The following is a 23,260-nucleotide window of genomic DNA, read 5'->3' on the forward strand; positions in this document are numbered from 1 at the left end:
GCCCTCTGAACCACGCCGTTCGTTTCAAAACGTGCAGGAGAGTTGCAGGGCTGGTTCATGATTTTGCTGCACCCTCTCTGCTGTCAGTGCTGACTTGGTGCAGGCATACAGGTGCGAAGCAGCAGCACAGCAGACGACGTAGCACACGGCTGCAAGCGCCTTTGAAACCCCACTTACGCGAGCCTGCCGTGTCTACGCATGCGCGGGTGTACTGATACACTTCAGAAGCCGATCATACCAGCAGTTTGGGACCACTCAAACTTATGCACTCCGTGCACATTAGTCGGACAAAACATAAGGCCTGCACCGCGTCTGCACCATGGCCTTTGTTTCGAGTGTCGCACTGTTCCTGCACCGCAAAAATCTAGCTGCACAATTTTTGAACTTCTTGTGAACCACCGTGAACTTATTTGCAGTGGTGAAGGCAAATCGAACGGACCTTTAGATTAGGGGATGCAAGCAGCTTGTGTACGTGCATGCGCAGTACTGTCGCCCCTAGTTCTTGCGTACGCAAGACGCTTGCGTCCGCTAACCTAAAACTCTCTAATTAGGTTTGCTGCACATTGTCCAACTTCAGATATTGTCCAAGTGGAACAGCAAGTGGAGTGTCTGTTCTCTCTGATCAACACAGAATCACCGATTTCCATGAATTGAAAGCTTTACAGGCATCTGAAGTGCTTGCAGCATTTAAAAAATTAAACATACTGACCCTTTTCGATGAGCCGATATGAAAAAAAATTTTGTGGCAGAACGCTCTCTAGAGGAAACGTGACAACTTCTAGCATATAACCAAAATTTGCTACGGCGCCTAGTGAGGGGCCCTCTAACGAGCGGTATTCACTCGTGCCAGCGTTCTAGGGCTGAAGCCCTTTCTTTGAAGGTTATTAATACAACGCTGGCGGAGGAGCAAATTTCTGCGTATACTGGAAAAACGAGAAATGAAAAAAAAAAGAAAAAAACGAGATGGCGCTTACGGCAGTGCGCCGCACGTGGCCTCAGCGACAGTGCAGGAATGCAAAACCATTACTACCTTTCTACCTTGCTTCTGGGTGATCAGCTGTTGGAAATGCAACTGAGTTTTCACTGATGCACTGCGCCTCAATCATGCTACAAGTTGTGGAGGGGTGGCTTGAAGACACGTGCAGTAGTTTGCAGCAAAAATGGTGACTGGGATATTGAGGAATGGAATGAATCTGTGTGGCCAAGTTCGCAGACCCCTGCTAGAACTGTCCATGTTACCGGCACTTCAGGATGCACGGTTTTCCAGTTTACACAGAAATTTGCTCCTCCGCCAGCGTTGAATTGATAACCTTCAAAGAAAGGGCTTCAGCCCTGGAACGTTAGCATGAGTGAATACCGCTCATTAGAGGGCCCCTCACCAGGCGCCGTAGCAAATTTTGGTTATATGCTAGAAGTTATGTTTCCTCTAGAGAGCGTTCTGCCACAAAATGTTTTCATATCGGCTCATTAATAGTCGAGATAGAAACATTTCAGTGCCGCGAACCCATGATTTCAGCAGGCGGGCTCCATTGCCAAGCAAGACGCTCTCTCCACTCGCCCCGTCTAGTCTACGCAAGTGAAATTTCTTCCCTGCATTCTCCCATACTGGACCTTGAGAATTGCATGACGCATACGTCACAGGCTTTGCCTTCATTTTTTTTTTTCTGCTCGCTTTTTTTTTTGCTTCGGCGTTACCCATGGCAGGCATCACGCGCGAGCTGTTGTCTTGTTTGCGGAGTGCGTGATTTTGCGCGCTGTGCACAAGGAAACATGACTAGATTCAGTGCTACACGAATACTGAGGCAGAACGAGCGGATCGCAGAGCATGATCATGCACTGGAACACGGTAGAAAATGGCATATTTTTGGTATCTGCGCACCTGACTGCACAACCGTGGAAACAAGCAGATGAAGCGGAAGTACATCTCTCTTGCTTCGGTGCGAAGCAAAACAGAAAACACACAGACATTCTGTTTGTGTGTTTTATTATTTCTCTAAACTTCAATTTGTCAATTCAAGCAACAGATCGCACAGATAACAGATGTTGTCTTGAATAATTCTTGAAGTCACATGTCGCCACGAGCGACGACACACTGCGGACACGACTACACAGGCACAGGGGCACGACTACGTCACCATCCAACTTGGAGTGCAGTGGCCGTGAGGAGAAGGAAAAACAGCGTCCATTTTGAAATTTCAGATCATTCCACGGCGTGTAGCGATGTAATACTTTGCAGATGCAATCGTTATCGTGCAATGTATGCTCTGCACTTGGCAGCTCAAAATGGCCAGACCTGGTGAGGAGCCTTTAAGCATTGACAAAAGGAGTAGCGCCGTTTCCTGTCATAGTAAGTTTCGCACACAGTGTCTGCACACATCTGCCCAAACTGGCAAGGAAACTTGCACTCACTCTATTGCCAACGTGTCAAGAATAAGTGAATGCGTGTACACTTGAATATTTGTGCACTATATACGCACAATAAATGAACTACACCGATAGTGCACGAATGGTCGAAGCTGAATGTTTCGTGATGATGCACAAGAGTGAGTTATGAGCAATAATAAATCTTTGCTACAAGGTGTTACAATGTACAAAACAGCTGTTTTACAAGCATTGTGCGTAGCAGGAACAAATTTATATTGTAACTGAGCCCACCAGCGAGGAAATTTTACTGAGTCAAACGTGACAAACCGCTGCTTCAAAATATTTGCCAAATAAACAATGAAGAGCAAAACACTAATCCTAATTTAATTAACAAGTGGAAAGTTTGAATAGCTTGAAATAGATATTTAGCCCTGCTTTTAGAACAAGCAACATATACGCTGCTCACCCCATTTGAACATAGCTTAATCAGCTCCCAAAGTGCTTTTACATGTTCTCTGAAGCTGTGGACAAGGCTTCGTGTCATCCACCCAGTCACCGTCTACATTATCACCCGAAACAGTGGTTTGCTGAGCTGCACTGGCGTCGTACACATCCATTGTAAACAGAGAGGCAATTGGAGCAGCTGAGGCAGTCACGCCACCATGTGATCAAAGATGGCAGCACCCACAAGATCGTTGCCAAAAGGTTCAATAGTGCCTGTAAAGCTCATTCCAAGCGTAAATTCTTTTCATGCTTTGTCTGATTCAGTCTGATTTCTATAGGCAAATTCACAGCATTGGTAGATGACATTGCCAGTCGCATAGTTTCCTACAAAAATTACTAGAGAACTCTGGCGCTGCAGTTATTCATCTATGATGGGAATGGTGGTTAGTATGTGGATTTTTCTTATCTTCAGGCTTGTCTTCAAACATTTTTATGCCTGAGTTCCCCTAGTATTATAGGAAAATAAGTGGCCAATCACATTGTTGAGAACGTATTTGGAGCGCTTATTGGTTTTTATGGTAATGGTGCCAGTGCCGAAGAGTTGGTCTTAATTTTTGCTGTTAATTGGAGTGCTTCGTGATTTCAGCATTTGGCAATGTTACTGCAGATACCTGAATTAGATTTTTTTTGTACATCAGTTGCAGATGTGCAGGGCTCAGACATAAACATTCAGCACTGCAACATGGCCTTTGCAATAGTATAATATACAAGCACAGAAAAAAAAAAAAACACTCACCCACACACAAGAAGCTGTAGATACGACAGTTAGGGAAATGGAGCACGTAATAAGAGCATTTGCAGAACTGTGCAAATGAAGAATTTAAAGAAAGGTAAAAATTATGAAATAAAAATCTATTGTTCAGGTACTACAGTTATGCACAGGCAATTGAAAATTGACAGGGATTTAACTTACAGAAGGCAAAATTTAATGACAGCAATGTGGTCAACATTTTCAGACAATGTAACATAATCGCTGTTCCCCATGTGGCGCAGTGTTCTAAACACATGCAGCAGTTCACTTTGATGCTGTTTGCCTTGAGGTCATGGAACAGCAATGTGTAATGAAATTTCCAGTGAGAGAAACTGTCAGTCATGGTGAAGTTTATTGTAGATTCTAGGCATAGTGTGGCAAAGAAACGATGTTACAGTGATAAGTGCACACAGGGTGTGTAAGGGAACTCCTTCACAACAAACGCCCTGTGCCCATTAGTGAACAGCTCCACAAACATATACATAGCCCAGTAGAGATAATCTGGGTCCCTGGTCATGGAGGACTGCCAGGAAAGGAATGAGCTGAGATGTTACTCCAGCCTGCCGACATCCCCTCATCAAGCCCAGGTGATCACGTAGGGAAGCCCCCAGAACTACACCCATACCGAGATAAGCGAAGAAAATTTGCGTAGCTTTGCCCTGGCCTCACTCGCATAAAAGGTACCGTCATTCGCCAGGCACAAACACACTGCTCACCCCTGCATGCATATACCTCCTTCGTAGCTTTCTTATTAAAGACCCTCTGCCCTGCTGACATTGTGGAGACCACCCCAATGGCCTGCATGTTTTCTGGGTCTGCTTTCCCTCCCCCACTCCCCTCCAAGACCCAGAGTGCCTGGCGGAATATATCAGCACAGCACTGAACTATGCCGCCAGCGAGACCCTGCACTGAGGGTTTTTGAATCCTGTCCTACAGCTAAAATAAAATGTTCTCTCTCTCTCTCAGCAGTTGGTGGATGATGAAAGATAGTGACAAATTGACTGCATGGACACCTTCACCTGACTGCTAAAATCAGACCATTATTGGCTTTGACATCATCCCAGCTTCTCGCATACAATCTTTTTTCTAGTTTACAAGTTCACTTCTCTGCATTGCACATTTGCCCAAGTAATGGCGGCACCTGTCATCGTTCAAATGAAGATGAAGTGCTAGCTGCACATGCTGAGGTATCTCTCTCTCGTACATGATTTTATCACGAGAGCCACTTCTACTTTTTCCAAGCCATAATACAACCTTTGTCCGTAAAGTTCCGAGACTTGAGTCCATTAAAAAAAAATTTATTTAACATTGAAATCATTTGTGCAACGCCCCATCGAAATAGTCTCCCTTGCACTCTATACACAGCTTCCAATGCTTTTTGAGATCTCGGAAACAGTTGGAAAATGCTTCTTTTGGCAGGGCTGTCAGCTCCTTTGTTGTGGCGTCTTGAATGGCCTCCACGCTCCTCACATGAGGAAACAGGAAAAATCGCAAGGGTTGGGGGAGGTCAGGCAAGTGTGGTAGGTGGGGAAGTATAGTAATGCTGTGCTTGGTGAGAAATTTTGTCACGCTGAGAGCAGTGTGCGTTATCGTGGAGAAGGCTCCATTGTCCAAATGCCCATAAGTCAGGGCAACGGGGTCGCAGTGCATCACGCATGTGTTGGAGCACACGGATATAAAACTTCTGATTCACCGTCTGCCCTTGTGGGACGAACTCATGGTGTATGACACCTCTGGCATTGAAAAAAACTATCAGCATCGTCTTTGTTTTGGACTTCTGTCGCTGCACCTTTCTCGACGCCGGAGAGCTTGTGGACCGTCATTCGGCGCTCTGCCTCTTTGTTTGAAGATCGTATTGAAAACACCATGTTTCGTCTTCAGCAATGATGTTGTCGACGAATGCAGCATCCTTCTCTGCCTTGGAGAGCAAATCAGCACTCACTGATTCCCACGTGTCCTTCTGGTCCTGTGTGAGGGAGTGCGGCACAAGTCTGGCATTCAGCTTTCGTTTTCCCAAGTTCTCACACAAAATTTGGTGGCATGTTGTCTTACCAATGTTGAGAGCATCCGATAGAATGCGGACTAATGGTGCGGTCTTGCTGTACGATCTCCCTGATCCGAGCCGCATTGTTTTCATTCCGTGAGGTTGCAGGGTGCCCCTGCCTTGTGTCGTCTTCCACCGACGTTCTACCCGAAATGAACCTCTTGTGCCACTCGAAAACTCGCACCCGTGATAATGTCTCGTTGTTGTAAGTGTCATGAAAGAGCTCATATGTCTGTGTGGCTGTCTTGTCAAGCTTCACACAGAATTTTATGTTTACTCGCTGTTCGAGATGGACGTCCATCTCTCCACATTCACTCACAGTAAAATGTGTAGACGACTGGTGACAACGTATTTCTCCACATGTAGTGCCATCTAGCGGCTGCCACAGCAATTAACATAAATAGCTCAGGCTAGTTCGAAAAGATGGCGCTGCACATATGCACCAATATTGCTTTTGGGGAATCATTTCTAGAGAAGAAAATAAATCTGTCTCGAAACTTTACGGACAAAGGTTGTACAAGCAAACTGTTCTCATACATGCTGTTTGCAGTAAAGACTACACTGCCATTATTTAGGCAACCTGCTTTGCAGGAAAGTTAGCTTTACAAATATGAAAGGGTTCTATGTAGCGATGGCAATGTCTCCAAAAAGATCTTAAAGAAAAGTTTCACAACTGTGACACATATAATTTCTATAGTAAAACTAAGAGTACCAGTTCATTTTTCAACAATTATTGTGTGTATTTTCATTATATGCTTGTATATATTTTTAGAATACCTTTAACATTATATAGTTACAGTACATATCGACCATAACAAAGGCATCACATGGTAGGCATATTTAAGAGTTTAGAAAGCGCATATGTTAAGAATGGGTCATGCTGTGTGTGCTCTCCCTTAGCTTATTAAATTCTTATTGTTGTTAGCTTTAAGTAATGTGGGATTCCACATACATTCAATTATGCTAATAAAGGTGCATGTATTTAAGTGCAGTTCTGAAAATCTAAACCCAGAAGGCTTTTGGGAAAGAAAAAAAGGGAAGGGGGCATGTTCACCCCCCTTCCCATTTTTTTCTGAACACTTCAAACTAAACCTACCAGAATTAAAAATGTAAATGAGCAGCAGTGCAATTTACTAAAGAAACAGTGACTGCACCTTTGTGTTTGTGCATAGTCATTACATACAGTGTGATAATGTTTGTTTTATAGAATTTTTAAAATCACCTGTGGAAGATAGCATACTTCTTGTCCTTGAGCTGAATCATTCGAAGAAGTGACCATTACTGGCACAGTCAATTGAAACGCATATTTAACTAAGTAACAAAAAATTCTAATTGTCAATTAATTGCATTACGGCACAAATTGTAATTTACAAATTGTAGCTAGTGAGCTTGCAAGATGTATCCACTTAAAATCAATTTCCAGCACGACGCCAGTTTTTCGATACTATTTCCCAAAATGTGGAATGAAATATATCGGCATTGCAGTTACTTTTGTGCTTCAGTGCATAAAAGAGTCTAAAAGTGGAGCAACAGTGCATTTTTATGTCAAGTTTGATGGTGCATATCTGCAAACTGGCGTCATTCTGAAAATTAAATCGAAGTGGATATGCCTTGAAAGCTCACTGACTACAATGAGTAAATTGCAATATGTGCCGTAAGGTAATTAATTCAGAAGCTAACTAGTAGATTTTTGTTAATTAGTTGAATATCTGTTTTGACATGCGTAAATTGTTAATTTTACAAAAACTAACATCGCCATACGAGAACAGGTACATAGAAGAACCGTGCATTTTATTCATAACACATTAACAAGAACTTCCGTTTCAGAGCTTTTGAAGAGAGCTAATCTTTCTTCTCTGGCACAAACAAATTGTTGTTCGCAATTGAAGTTCTTATATCAACTAATAAAGGGGTTTTTATAAGAGTGACATAACAGAAGTCATATCCTTCTTATCGGATACGCTACTTGTCAGAGACATAATTTCACTATAACTCCCTTTCCTCACGTAGCAACTCTTTCAAGTATTGATTCTTCCTAGGCACAATAGTAGACTGGAACCAGCTAAAACATAATGTTGTCTCTGCACCAACATTAACTTCTTTATCATGTTTACAGTGACAGTGCTTTTCTTCTTTGATGTAACCTTGTGTGTACCCAACCTGTGTGCTTTGTGTTTATTCAAATAACAGTTTTATTAACCTGTGAATTTTCTGCACATTATATTAATTGTATTAATTATGCTTGTACCACTTTGCTAAAATCACTGCATGGTGATTGCAGCATCTATAAAATAAAAATAAATAAAAGGAATGTGCACCTCTCTTAATAATCCAGCCCAAGGACTAAAATTATGTTATCTGCAACAGGCTATTTTGCAGGCTATTTTGTTATCTGCAACAGGCTGCAACAGGCTAAATACTCCATAGAACTTAAAAATTATCACCCTGTATAATTGCAATATTTTGCCAATGGAAAGAGCATCTACCAACAGTACTGAGCTGCTATTTTGTAGCGATGCCTTTTTCGATGCTATTTCTTCTTGCGCTTTTCATGCATCATCAGTGGTCATAGTGATGTTTTTCCCGTGTTATCAATGGGATCAACTGGCAGTGAAGGGTGGGATAAGAGTGCCATTGAATTGAAGGAATGCATCACTACAAAATAATGGTCCTGCTGCTTTTCTCTCCAAGAGCAAACTGCAATTTTCACTGCAACTGCAGCAAGACTTGTCCATGGCCTTCCATTTTTTTGCATGCTGAATGCACATTTCACGACCATTTTGAAGGCCAAGGTATACTTGCAAACATTTCTTTGGCAATGTAGCTGACTTCGTAATCATGCTAGTGAGGGGAGGTGCATTGCACTACTAAATTCAACTTGGCCTAAATTGTAGATAAATACTGCTATGAGGTGTGTGCTGTAATATGAAAGTCACGTTCAGGTGTTGGGTTTACCAATTCCCTGTAGTTTCCTTTATTTCACTGTACATATTGTTTTTTTAAATACAACAAATTTCCATACTTCATAGACTGTAAGTTGTGTATTATTTTCATTATGTTTTACATATGTAGCTTTGTGCTTCTTTAATTGCTTTAAGTGTTTTTAGTTTGTAAACACTTTTTGTTTGCTTTAAAATTTTTAATAATGCATTGTTTCAGATCTTACAGAGGAGGGGATATTTGCCATGTGTAATTTAACTTTGTAATAATTACTGATGTGGCCGGTACTGTTGAAGATCAGTTAAAATAAGTGTAAAAGCATTACATTACTGTATTCAAATTTCCTACAAGGCAAATATATGTGAGAATGCATTGTTCGTGAGTTTATGGTGTTGACATGCCGGTACTATGGTAGTGTTTTTATGGCTCCTCCCTTTGTCCAATTGAAACTGAAGGCTTTCAATTGTCACAGTGACACCATAGCGTAATGTACTTTTCTGGCCTTTGTATTCAAAGGAAACGTGTCGCTTTATGTTCTGTGGAATTTTATTGCAGCACTTAATGTTCACTGCTATTCACAAGCACTACTCTGTGAAGCAATGGAAAGATTTCTATGCATCCAATCCAAGCATATTTGAGGTGAGACATGTTGTCTGTTGACCTGTGCTCAATGAACTATGGAATACTGGACGAGGGAGACATATTTCTGTAAAATGTGAAGCTCCACCCACAATTTCAAGTTATTTATTGTGCTGCATGCTGGTGTGGTACCGTGTCTCACTTGTTCTTCGGTTCTTGTGCTGTTATAGCATTTGTTATGGTTTTTTTTCACTGGCATTTGTGAGGCATGTCTACAAACCTCTCCGATTCTCATAAAAATGTACGTGAATGCTTTTATTGCTGGAACGTTGAGGGAGCATTTAATTTCCAGGGAGAAGGATCTTGCATGGCACAGCGAAGTATGCAGTGCATTGTGTGAAGGGTGCCGAAATGAAATGCAGCTTGTATTGTCACTAACCGTCCAACTGCTTGCAATGACAGCATTTGTGTGATGGAGAATTACCAGTGGCTTATTCTTGTAACAGCATTTAAGAGCACTCAGCACTGGTGTGTGTACCCCTTCTTGTTTTTCGTTTTTTCGCGATGTTCCCCTGTTGAGTATGTACTGACTAGCCCAAGCTGTCACAGTGTAGCATTCACGAGCTTTGCTTCTCTCGCTCGCTGTCTTTATCAGCCCTCTATGTGGACTCTGAAGCAAATTTAGAAGGTGTGTGCATTAAAGGAAATGTATTTTGTGTGCTTTCATTGCTTCAATCACTTCAAAAGAGCATGAAGTTTAGGGGGCTCTGCATTAGTATACAAAAGATGAATTCAACTGTTCATAAGAGCCCAAATAAAAAGGATGTCATCAGTATCGTGGTGAAGGGTAAAGAAGACAAAATATAACAAAGGCTCATCTGTGAAACTTTTTGGTCAAAATTGCTTATCCAAGTGCTCCAGTCATCTTTGCAGTGCTCTACTCTGTCACCAAAGTTGGGTTTTTATGTGACCTCAGAGAGAATGTGACACTGTCTGTGTGCCCTAAAGAAAGTCATTGGCCTTATTAATAAGTGCAGAGAACAGTGTTGAATTAGTGTGTTACCCACCCCGTGAAGAACGTTTGCTCAGCAAGTGCAGGGCATGGTCCTAACGTTTGTTCTCACTGCATCTGAGCTGACAAAGAGAAGATGTAGTACTGTTTGCTACCTGGGAGAGGAGACCTCACAAGGAAACGGTCCATCTGTCTTCTAAATTTTCTTTTGGAGGACTTGCGGAAATGGGTTCATCATGAATATATTTAGGTGCTTGCAAGGCAAAGCCATAAGCGATGAGAACCGACTTTTGGAGAGAGGTAGCATACTGCTGCATTTTGATTTTGTAGAAAATTGGGAAGTAGCACTTCCTAGTGGAGTTTGATCACTGTTGAAAACAACAATTGTGTTGGTCTGCCTGTGCTAGAAGGAAGGCAACCATTTCTGTGCTGTCTTAAACGAAGACAGCTGCCATTACTCTGCACACATGCAGCACTATGTACGAAGTGTACAAACGGTTTGAAGGGCCCCCTTGTATTTCCATGTCCCTATGTGAGCGATGGTGCAGTGTGCCGTTTTAAAAATGGATATTATTTGCACAACTTGAAGGAGAGCAAATAAATGTCAGCCAAGTGGATGTTTTCTGTAATGGGACATGGGAAAAATGCTTGATTGTACTGGGGGTGTTGCAAAGCAACATGGAGATTTGTACAACCTCAGAGTGTCGGTGACATTCGTAAGAACCTGCATCAGACATGGTGGACAGCTGTAGTGCTAAACAGTCTGAGAAGAATTCATCTCTCAAGAGATGCGGTAGGCCGAGCAAAGTCATGGAGTGCTTTTCCTCTGGGAAAGGGGCTTGGGAGTTGTTGGCGGTGCTTATAGGATGCTGAAACATTCAGTGGGCTGCACGTCACTGGACCACAGTTGGGGAATTGGCTGCCCATATCAAGAGTGCGATGAACCGAGGTCGTCATCTGCCGACTGGGGGTCGGCCACACATGTAGTACACACTCGTACTTGCTGAGTGGTGATGGGCCGCCTGCTTGTGGTGGATGTGGTAAGGTGCTGGCTGTCTTTCGCGTCTTGCTGCAATGTCGTTAATTGGGGGCTTGCGGAGGAAGGCACTTCCGTGTTGCCGCACCGTCAACAAGCTTCGTTGCCTTCAGCAGTGTCCCTAGACAGCAGCCCTCTCTTTGACGTGGAATCAACCTTGGCTTTTTTTAAGGGATGCAGGTGCGCTGCATGTTGTACACCTGTGTGTTCCGTGCTGCAGCCTCTTCTTGGGGGCTGCTGCTACGAAAGTGGTATTTAGAACACGTGCCTCCCAGATCTTGCGCTCAAGGACCCATGTAAGGCATTAGTGCTGCTTCCATGCTTTTGCTTTTTTTTTTTTATGATCGCCTCGCAACATGTATTTTGTGGTCATAGTGTACCTCACTTGTCATTGTTGTGTTTTTAGTACATGTATTTCATGCACTTGCGCAGTGACAGATTTTGTGCCCCTTTGCAGCCATGGTAAATTTTGGACTTCGCGAATCATTGTTAACTCATTGCATCATGTGTTTGGCGCTCTATAGCCAAAACTGGACTTTCGTCATTAAACCCAATCATCATCATCATCACCTGGCGCTAGGGAACTGTGTGCTATAAACCTGTTGCATGTGAAAATCTTAGTTATAAGGATAGTAGGCTGAAAGGAAATCACTTGGACTAGGACATAAGCATGTGTTCAATTGGAAGAAGTGCCACATCTATTTCATAAATTTCTACATGAAATTTGTGCCTGTGCAGGCTTTGAAGATGAACCAATTTTGTATCTAGTGATGCCCCATATTGACTGCAAACTTGAATGTATCCTCAGCAGTGTTTTCACCTCCATGTGTTTAGGTACAATAGCTATTTATTTCCTACATGGCCCTTCTAGCATAAAACTGGAATTTCATGCATGTTAGTATTGAAGTGCTTTGCTTTTTCTTTTAAATCGGCCATCAAGGTAATCATATTGCACACTGCAGCCATGACCATGTGATTGAATGTCTGTCTTGGCTTTGGGAGGTTGTGTGTTCAAAACCATGCTGGTTACCTACTGCTTATCCAAATGGCAGGAAGGCACTTCCGTGTTGCCGCACCGTCAACAAGCTTCGTTGCCTTCAGCAGTGTCCCTAGACAGCAGCCCTCTCTTGGCACCTGGCCCAGCACTCGGCTATCTTGAGGGATGAACTAACCTGGTGAAGGAGCCCACACTGTGTAAATCCCATTGAACCCTGCGGGCACAACAAAGCCCTGAAAAAAGAGGACATAGGCTCCTCCCCCAGTACAACTCGCCCCTGAAGAAAAATGAGTGTTGGGCAAGGGGATGTCTGTGGCCATTTGGATAACTGGCGGGTAACCAGTGGCAGCATGGTTTTGAACCCACGTCCTCCCGCAGCAGAGGCTGACACTAGGCTATGAGGCCACGACAGCAGTCCAAAGAATGTGCATGAGAATCTTGAATATTGAAGCTTCCTTGTCGTGTGCCTTGACATTCAAAATAAAGTTTATACTATGCTAGATCATTAAATTATGTTGCAACTGCAAATACGTCATTCATGCTGTGAGTGGAGGCTCAGTATGCTTAAGAGGACATAGAAGTTAGAGAGTATAAGCTGCGACATTGCCTTGAATTTCTTGCAGGCATTTTCTGTGGCCTAGATTTTGGCAGTGTCTAGTAGATGCTGCTTCACTACCTTAATAATAACAAATGTCACCACTTTGGTGATGAAAGCGATGTAATTTTTAATGCCATACATATGAAGATGAAGTGATGGTTCTGAACTTGGGCAGAGCATGTAGGTGTCTTGTGTTTTAGTGTGTGTTTGTGCCAGTTCTTATTAGTTCTAAAGGCATGCTGCCCTACAGTCCAGCAGTGAATATGTTGCCAGTCAATGAGCTTATTGTGAAAGGTCTGTAGAGGCATATGAGAGCATTGAAGCAAGAAAATAGCAGCAAGGTTGTATGCTTGTTGGCGATTTCGGATAACAGTGTTGCTGGTACTATGTGCTTAATATGCGTATCTGTCGTCACCCATTGACTAAAAATAAGGCCACCTTGCACAGAATTTTTCAATATAAGTCTGAAAAGTTTGTCTCTAAAGCATGGTTTCAGCCAATCTCACTCTACTCCTCATAGATAGTCCCGGCAGGGGTGGGAAGGTGAATATGGCCCCAGAAGTTGGCTCACATGTATAAGAGGGGTGCGTGAACTTTGTGAATCTTTAGCAGTACTTGTTTTTTCTTCCAAATGTACTGTTGCCTTCACATGTGCACTATAAGTTAAACAATGACTGTACAGAATGCTATGCCAATCTTGTATGCCGTTGCCTACTTTCTAATCACTGCATCTTAATTTTTATATTCAGAATATTGCTGTCAGCTCTGGATCTGGTGAAGCCGACTATGAAAAGATGAAGGCCATTCTGAGAGAGATCCCTGCATTGCGCTACATTTGTCTTGATGTTGCAAATGGTTACTCAGAGGCATTTGTACAATTTGTGCGATCGGTCAGGGCAGACTTTCCTACTCACACAATTATGGTAAGTCTTTTTCCACTAAATTTCTGTAAGTACACCTGGGGCAAAGATTAATATTTGTTCTGTTGACTTTCGTTACCTGTCATTATGTGTATAATTGCTTGTCATTTGCCTCTAAGATTCTGTGCTTCATTGCCCAGGCATTGCCTCTGAGATTTGCGTGCGCCGGCTGGTTTTGCTTTGGCTGTCCCATTCGCTGCTCTCCCCAGCAAAAAAGTGTAATGCCACGTGCGCGCCTGGCAACCCCGAGAAGGTGCTGTTAGCCAGGGTGTATGGCGCCTGCGGAGGCCATGGTAGAAGCAGGACCACGTGAGATCTCAGCATGTGTGTCGGCTCTTTTTTTTTTTGCCTTTTGCAGAGCATCTTCTCAGCCAAAAGAAAGGAGCAGTGCCCAGATCTTCTAAATGCATTTATTTTTGCCTACTGTACCTACTCGAATCTAACAAGAACTTTTTCCAATAAAATGGGTCCAAAATTTGTGGGCGCATTAAAATCGAGTACAACACTAAATCTGCGTTACCATATCGCTATCAGCATTTCAAAATGGCCACCTCGTGCGCACTTCAAGCCTAGCTGCTGTAGTTTTCTCCATGTGCAATAGTTCCTGTGTGCTTAGGCAATGCTTCCTTTGGCTTAGGTTAGTGCACCGTCCGTCTTCCCGTTTTCTGCGTTTACTCTATCAGCATGGTAGTGCCGACTGTAAAGACATGCCGAGTTCATCACGATGGCGCAATTAAAAGGAAAGCGATCACGTGATTGGAGACAGATGGAAATCGGGGCCACATCACAGGCGTTTGGAGTTCCTGAAACTTGAGTATGGGTCTGGCACAAACAGGAGAGGCGTTCTTCACCGGCGGCCCCTGTCTTGAAAGTGATCTGCGTTGGAGACAAGAGTCTATGTATCTAAGCGCGCTGCGCTGTATTCTCGTCGCTTACGTCGTGTCAAAGCGAGAGGCCGCACAAAGGTCAATTCCCTCGCTTCTGCTGCCGCGCTTCCTCACTCCTGCATTTAAAGAGTTCCCGCGGTCACTGAATGAGACGTGTTCAGGCTTGTGTGCGCGTGACACCACGCTTGTTAATTTGGTTAGTAAGCGAATGTTTAAAAGTTTATATGGCCGATAAAACTACTATCCTTACTTTTCGTATAGCTGTCTACTAATTTGCTATCGTAATTGATGCTATGCCTTTCGCATGAAACTACAACTTTTTTCTATTTATTCCAACTTTAGAGCATTGGGAGTAAATCTTTGTTTTTTCCAAATGAGAGAAAGTTGTATTTCTGCATGAAAGAATGAGGTGCGTGGTATGGTAAAGGACTTTTCTTTCTTTAGGTCACAGCAAACGGGTGTGCGTTGCAACCTAGGGCGATTTCTTTGTCCCTTTTTTTTTCCCACAAAAAACAGGTGCGCGTTATGATCGAGGGTGCATAAGAATCGAGTAAATTTGGTAATTTACGATGGAAAACACAGCAACTGCTCAGTTTTCCGAAATTAGATCATTGTGAGGGTATACCTTTTTGTCTCTGTTATTATTACATTGTTATATGTGTGCACTTCTTTGCAGTGTAAAATATCCTGATGGGGGAAGTAATAGGGGTGTTCTGGCATTCTCCTTTGCTCAAGAGATATCTAAGTGGAAATTGGGCTAATTGTGGTTGCTGATGCATTCTGTGGTCCTCATCCCATGAAACATTGCCTCATTATTTGATCGCACACAGGTATTGATGAGGTACAGACAAAGCAAAGCAGTGCTGCTTTCTGTGTTATAAGAAGCCCGTTTTAATGCTAAAGCCATTGGGGGTCGTCAGCTGTCACCCCTGTAGGTCGCTGTGCTATGAAGGCTGGCTGGCAGATCTGAAAGATTTTAAAGCATTCTGACTCCTGACACCCGCTCGTAGCTTACGTTCTCCTATTTAATATTTGCATTATCAATCCGCCGTGGTTGCCCAGTGGCTATGGTGTTGGGCTGCTGAGCACGAGGTCGCGGGATTGAATCCCAACCACAGCGGCCACATTTCGATGGGGGCGAAATGTGAAAACACCTGTGGTACTTAGATTTAGATGCACGTTAAGGAATCTCAGGTGGTCGAAATTTCCAGAGTCCCCCACTACGACGTGCCTCATAATCAAAAAGTGGTTCTGGCACGTAAAACCCCATAATTTAATTTAATATTTGCATTATTATTAATGCCTACAGAAGTCATTACTGTCGTTTGAATCCTGTTTCCAGAAGCTTAGCAAAACCAAATAGTGTCTGCTGTCAGGCTAGTTGGTGTGGGAACGAGCCCATTCGTGGGAATTCCAATTGCCATCAGAAAAAATTGCAGAGGGAAACTAGTCGCACCAGCCAGCTGGTTCGCTGCCATCTCGAGATAAGAATTCTGGAGAAGATGCCTTATGCTCAATTGGATTTATTGTCACTGTGACCTTGTGAACGAAAGCGCTGAGCTCAAAGGGGAATGGAAAGTGGGTGTGGCATAGGTCAGAGAACTCAATGAGTCAACTCACTCAGATTCACTCAAACTTACACTGACCCGCGAATGTGAGGCTGGCTGAGTAGAATTATGGCGAGTCTGAGTGTGCCTTAAGCAAAAAATAATGTTCTGATTATTTTCTGTCTATATGGTGAATTGGAAAATAGGCATTGCTAAAATTGTTGCGATGGTGGCAACGTCAAAGCTTTATCCAAGTGGAACGTACCATAGTCCGAACAACTGTGTTGAGAGAAAAGGACCCATCATGGAACTGCGCCACTGCCGCATTATTGGCAGCGCCATGCTCGCACGTATATGCTGAACTTCCCCATTCTTTCACACACACACACGTGTGCACACACATACGAGCTTTATGTGCATGCCTGTCGCTCTAGTCCAAAGCCATCACAGCGGCGACGACGCTCAGTCTAGCTGTAAAGCCGCTTGCTACGCCCTCTCTGCCCAGTGCTTTTTTTCTTGCTCCTGCAATTGTGTGTCCACATTTCGCACCTCCGTGGCACGCGGAGGGAGTTTGGAAGGGAGACGTGGGAAGCCTCACAGGCAAGCGCCAAGCATTTTTTGCGGCGCGATCATAGCTTTCACTTTCTCCGCCGGCATTCACGAAGGCGAGGTGAGGAGGGTCAGGTGTCACCAGACCTGGCAGCACTGGCGACATCGCCAGAAGTGAGCATGTTCGATGCTGAGTGTAGAGTTTGGTCGGTTCAGTTAGTGTCAGCGCGTGCTCGACCTTCTTTCTTTGTAACATGCGCATGCTTCTTAAACTAAGCATTTGCGTTGTTGCCGTGTTCAAGTGCGTTCAGCATAACTGGGAGGAAATGTCCATGTCACTGCCTGGAGTGTCCATACAATCACTATTGCAATACAAAGTTCTGGATGTACAGGAAAAAAAAAACAGTATGACTACGAGGCGCGCCGTAGCGTGGAGCTTCGAAATAATTTTGACCACTCGAGGTTCTCTCATGTGCACATCAACCTAAGTACACTGACGATTGCGGCAGTTTTCTGTGGGCAAGTCGTGCTATGTTTTGCTTTACGCCATATCATGACTGCAAAATGCACAAATGAAAGCAAGTGCCGGTACCAGCTGGTGAAAGTGCTTTGAAACTGGCTCACAAAATTATAAACATATCTATATAACCCGCAAATTTCGAAGTATAATGCTATTTCAGCACATGATCTTTTGCAAAGACATTCCACTCTACGTACTCACTTGAATGTAGCGAGTGTATAGACAGTTTTAGTTTAGCGTAAGCTATACCATTGCACACGCTATAATATGGCGGGTCGTCACTGCGCATGCGCAGAACACTAAACGACCCATAGTATATAGTGTATGCACGCTATTTCTCAGATTTAGCTTTAGCATCTTTGCGTAGTTTACGTAGTGTACATAAAACATGGCGGCGGGTCCAGCTGCCCGCTTTGTATTTAATTTGACGTTGCTTTTGTAAAATTAACTTTTTTCGTAACAAATGACTGTGTAAATGCCTTTCGCTTAGTCTCAGGCCACTTCGACAACAGAGTATTGTAGATAACCTTGTGGAATTTTCGAGATCGCTTTTCGTTTCGAACGAGTGGAAGCCTAACAAGAGAAACATTTGAAATACCTATCGTTGAAGTCGGGAGATAGCCACGATGACGGCATATGTCTTCTGAGATAGGAAGATCTTGAAGGCGAACTAAAACTGTAATAAACATGCGCTGATTAGTATAGCATATGCTATACTATAATAGTATAGCATATGCTATACTATAACTGTCTTATGTCTGCAGAAAAAATTAAGCATTTGAGAAAATAGGCTCCAGCATGCTTTTTGACCCTCATACACCTTGAGCCATCAGATCCAAATCAGTAAAAAAGTCATATAGCACCTCAAAAAAATTCTTTTCTCGCCTCATGTAAGTCGCGGTAACAATACCAGAGTGTTCGAAAGCCTCCCCGACACCTCAGTTGCGAGTACCATGGCATGGAGGAGGAGCCAGCCAAGCCCACCTCTGAAATTCCCATCCATCCCCATCGCTCTCTTCGTGCGATGGGGATGGCCGGAGGAAAACCAGCCGGCGCGCACAAATCTTGGAGGCCATGGCATAGGAGAGCTGTCTTGTGGATCAGGCAGCGCATTTGTCTCCTGGTGAAGCTAGAAGCATTGTGTACGTGTACAAATTTTGTTGAGTTGTACAAAGGCCATAGAATCTCACCTTAGGCAGGTTGCTTACCTTTTTTTTTTCATTATTCGGCAGTTTCACTTGAGTAGCTTCTTAGTTTTCAATAACTTGGGAAGTTGCAGATCCCAGGAACTTTTTAGGGTGAACTACAGTCAAGCCTCAACATAATAAAATAGCTTGTAACTAATAGATTTATCAGAGTAATGTTAATTCCTTTTGAAATTTCTGTATAAATGCATGCATGCATTTAAAAGCTCATTTTATAGAAGCAAAATTGTGCCAGAAATGGATGTAGCAAACTATTTTTACCAAATATTTACTGATCATCTATCGCTTGTCGACTTGGCAATATGCCAAACCGGCTGCACTGTCAACCCAGTAGCCACATTTTTCTGCACTATGCTGCCACCGAATTGAAACAGTGCACATAATACACCAAAAGCCAGAATCGCACAGATCAAAGAACTTTAGGTCGAACAAAAGCCTCCTGGTGTTATCGATGTAAAGCATATGAAAGCCCTACTCTGCAGTGACTAGCAGGTATCACCCTTGTCTCCTTGTCAGAATAACATGTCACAATAGCATGCATGCCAACTCTCCTGAATTTTCTGTAAGGTTTTACAAGTTTGGTATCGTTTTACCATTCTACAAATGTTGTAACAAGTTTCAAAAAAAAAAAATTTGTTCATGACAGTTTCACTCATTGGTCTCCAAACCTTCCATTGGAAGTCTTCTGATGGCAAAAGGACACCAAAGGGGTACTTGCTTTGAATGTGTTTGTACGGAAAAGTTCCTAAGCAGGTGAAATTGGCAGCATTAATGTCTTCGAGAAATTAACTGTGACCTAAGAAACAGTGTGTTGCTTTGTAGTCTTTGCTGTTCCAAGTTTTCTTCTGCTTGTGTACTATGGCTAAAACTAAATTATTATTAATAAAGTGTGAATAATAAAGTTTACAAGTTCAAAGGTATGAAATGTACTTGCACTTCCCAGTGGTTTCCTGATTGTTTGGGGTGTCTTGTCAGTATTGCTGCCAGAAATTGCGATTTCTGTTTGGTGCGCACCAGCAAGCAGTGTTCGTACACTTCCGTGAAAGCCTTGAAAACCATTGAATTTAGAAAAACATTTTCTAAGGCCCTTAAAACTTCTTGAAAATAAATGCACTCCTTGGTTTCTTTGAAACCGATTTGGGCATGACTTCTGACGATCTAAAGTAACAAACTCCGCATTGGCTCCATGATGTGGACACTCTGTAGGGAAAAGATCCTATATACTCTCTTGTGAGAGTTTTGCTAAGTGATTGCAGTCTTGAATGTCTACAGCCACTGATGACAGGCTTGTTTAAATTGCCACTGCCATCGTGGGGCTATAGCCGAAGCCAGATCAAGCGACCAAACCATATCACCATTTTTGATGTTTTGCTAGTTTGTTGACATTGCAGCCATCACGGCTTTGTTTTTGAGGCCTGGGCTCTAGAAAAGCCTGGAAGAAAGTAAGTTTTAGCCATTTGGCTCTAACGTGATGAGTATCTTGCGGTGAAGCCGGACTCTATTAATCCTCATTGAGTGAAGTGTGGTGTGCCACAATATGATTGACATCTTTAGAATGGGAAAATGAACTTTGAAAAATCATCTGAAGAGCTTGAAGCGTTCATATGATTCAGTGGCTGCTTATGTAAAGAATTGCAGCCAAGAAGATCTGCATATTTTTAATTTATGTGTATGACTGAAGTTAGTTTCAACCTCCTTGAATTTTGGTCTTCAGCATCCTAGAAATCCTTTAATTTGCATCAAATGCTCTGTATGAACCGTGACCTAGCCCCTTCTGGCATTTCTGATATATTTGACATGGGCAAACGTGTATGCCTCTGCACATCACCATGTGTTGCCCCTTCGACGTCTGCCTCTGGTGGGTGCAGTAAGCACATAGTCACGGGTTGATGTAGGACTGTGATTCGCCTTGCACATGGCAAGGTTTGATTGGATATATCGACCTGTGGTGAAGAATTCAACTCCCATCACTGAGGTCTGCTTGCTTTGCAGTCAAACACGTCTGAGTGTCCCGGATAAAGCAGGTCAAATATGTACACCCATGAGCAAAAGTATATGGACCACAGGAGCACATGGCAAACTGCATAGATGTGGCACCCTCCAGTGCAGCACCTGCAGTTGATAGTGCCACTCGAGCACTGGTACACATGTGCATCTCATCATATCTGACAGCATGTCATGTTGCTTCCCTTGACAATGTATGCTCCTTGCTGACTAAATGTTCATCGGGCAGCTGTCTGTGCTGCTTCCTCTGCTCCGTCATACCTCCGCTGCCATTTCATTGATTGGGTGCAGCAAAGCTAGCTCGCGCGTCTGCCGTGCATTGCAGTTTCTTTGGTTTTTGTGCAGCCTATAGCCTGCTCTCGCACCTTTTGATGACTCAGCCTGAATGCCTTGCTCCTTACTGCAATGTTATGTTATTGAAAGCTCTTCCAATATTTGCTGCCGACATGCTGCTGCTTCTTCCATAGAATAAAATGTTGATAAACTGTTGCACTATTTTTGCTCAACAAAGAACACTGATTGGAAAACCATGCTTGAATAAGAAGCAGCTAATATTGCACACAGTAAGAAGCGAGATATGCAGCTCAAGTCACCAGAAGGTGGTAGAGTGGGCAGTAGGCCACACAATAACCAATGAAATGAGATGTGCAATGGACTTGCAAGCCAGCTTTGTCACAGTCACTCATTGAAACAGTGGTGCAAATGTGACGGAGCAGAGGAAGTGGCGCAGGCGGCTGCCTGTCAAACGTTTAGACGATGAGTAGCATACCTCGTTAAGAACGGCGATTTGACCTGCCGGCAGGTATAATGCGACGCACATGTACCATGCCAGAAGATGGCAGGTTCATGCAGTTTGGTTGGCACGTGCTCCCGTAGTCCATATGCTATTGATCACGGGTGTACTTACTACTGGCTTTAGGTAGAGCTGCCTCTTTCAAGCCTGTCGCTGTTCTCACAATCACGGTTCATTTGGTGTGCAATATTGTTGACGTTGGCACAGTTTTGCTCCTTGTGGAAGCATATGCTGTAACTTTAAGTGGTGGTAAGGGAGAGCTGCACCATCTTATAAGCTTCAAAAACTCCTCTTTAAGGAACCTGTAGAGCTTTTTGAGCATGTTATAGTTTAAACTCAATGATTTAACTGTAATCTCACATTCATTACACACACATTATTCTACTCCATGGTTTGATTGCATGATAATAAAGTGGCTTTTTTTGCATTACTTTTGACTTAATTAGTGGGGTAGGAAACTATGAAATAGGCATCAGCAGAGTTAAAAGCATTTTGCAGAGCTTGCCAGGCTTTTCTTTTTACATAAACAGAAGTTAGGAGAGAGAGATTTTACTTGTGTGTGGGTTTTCTTTTTTTTTTCTGTCTTCAAGGTTATTTTTGTAGATGTTTATTACCTAGTTTCATTTTTGTGTTTTGTGATTTGAGACACCTTTCTTTCAGGCCGGTAATGTTGTCACTGGGGAAATGGTTGAGGAGCTTCTTCTTTCCGGAGCAGATATAATTAAAGTTGGCATTGGACCAGGCTCTGTCTGCACCACTCGCAAGAAGACTGGAGTAGGCTATCCACAACTCAGTGCAGTCATTGAATGTTCTGACGCAGCTCATGGCCTTGATGGCCACATAATTTCGGTGGGTGAAGTTCGCTGCTTTGTTTGAAAAATGATTCGCTCTTGCAGACAGTGTCATTAATTATAAAAAAAATGCCTAAATTTAAGATCTTTTTATGAAACTGCTCTATCTATACTGAATGTTATTTAATGTACAAATGTGTGATATAGAAAATGTAATGGCAAGGTGGCCAAACATTTTTATTTGCTAGTTAGGCTTAGTATTCTACAGCTGCAAGTGAGTACAAACCATTGATAGGTGGCAAAAGCTAGATGCTTGGACTGCAGTAAAATGTCAGCCATCCAAACAGTAAAGGATAACATGTTGCACATGGAGGAGGTGGCTGAATGCATTGCAAATGTGAAATGCAAATTCAGATTTTGCCCTTCATGTATAGTGCATGCATTGGATTGTATGTCTCTACCACTCCTGCCCTTTTTCTGATTACTGGGATGTCTGTGTGTGATTTGCCAAATATATTCTCCAACAAGAGTGAGGTTTGCTGTCTTTAAAGACATTCATTGACAAAGCCCTTTCACCTTGTTCTCTCTAGCAGCTTCACATCAACTGCTTCTGGACATTGGGCTGAGAAATCTTGTATCCAGTAATTCAAATCAGTGCTGGTAGCATCACAAAGTATATTGGCCACTGCTATTGAGGCACCTTGATATGTGCGAGGATGTCACCCTTTTTATACTTGCCTCGTTGGTACTAGTCACTTGCTTCAATTGTGTGTCCTAGTAAACACCATCTTGTGGTACTAATACTTTCAGCTATTTCCTGTTTATATTTTTTATACATTCATTAGATTCTTCAGTGATAGGTTTAGGTTCGTAAAAGTATATTGCTTATACATCTTCTGTCTCATATTCAAGAATGTGCTATTCTTTTTCACAAGGAGTGTTTGAATAGTAAAATTTTCTAATTGAATTGAATACAAATGTTGGAGAAAAACAGCACTAAAATTCTGAATACTTCCTAATTTCTATAGAAAGTGGAATATAAAGTTTTCAAGGAGCTAATTCAGTGGGGAAAAAAAAGTAATTTGCGTTATTTTACACATACATGTAATGTTGTTCACTACTGGACATCTGGTCAGTTTAGGAGATTGTAAATGATAAGGAGCTGCTTTCGGTTGTCTGGTGTGCTATAACAGACAGTAATAAAACAAGAGAACAGTAT

The 23,260-nt window shown here is 42.8% G+C and overlaps 1 protein-coding gene across 2 annotated transcripts in view; it reads left to right on the forward strand.

Moving 5' to 3' along the window:
• LOC139050281 (GMP reductase 2-like) overlaps positions 1 to 23,260 on the forward strand; it is a 38,370-nt gene that overhangs the window by 2,252 nt on the left and 12,858 nt on the right. The window contains exons 3-5 of one of the 2 annotated variants that reach the window (XM_070526489.1): positions 9,159 to 9,242; positions 13,575 to 13,748; positions 21,911 to 22,099. In XM_070526489.1, the coding sequence (XP_070382590.1) occupies positions 9,159 to 9,242; positions 13,575 to 13,748; positions 21,911 to 22,099 (447 nt within the window). The remainder of the gene's footprint in view (positions 1 to 9,158; positions 9,243 to 13,574; positions 13,749 to 21,910; positions 22,100 to 23,260) is intronic. The other variant, XM_070526494.1, reaches the window with a different exon arrangement.

This window comes from Dermacentor albipictus, chromosome 1, assembly GCF_038994185.2.
Source record: "Dermacentor albipictus isolate Rhodes 1998 colony chromosome 1, USDA_Dalb.pri_finalv2, whole genome shotgun sequence".
In the NCBI taxonomy this organism is placed as follows: Eukaryota; Metazoa; Arthropoda; class Arachnida; order Ixodida; family Ixodidae; genus Dermacentor; species Dermacentor albipictus.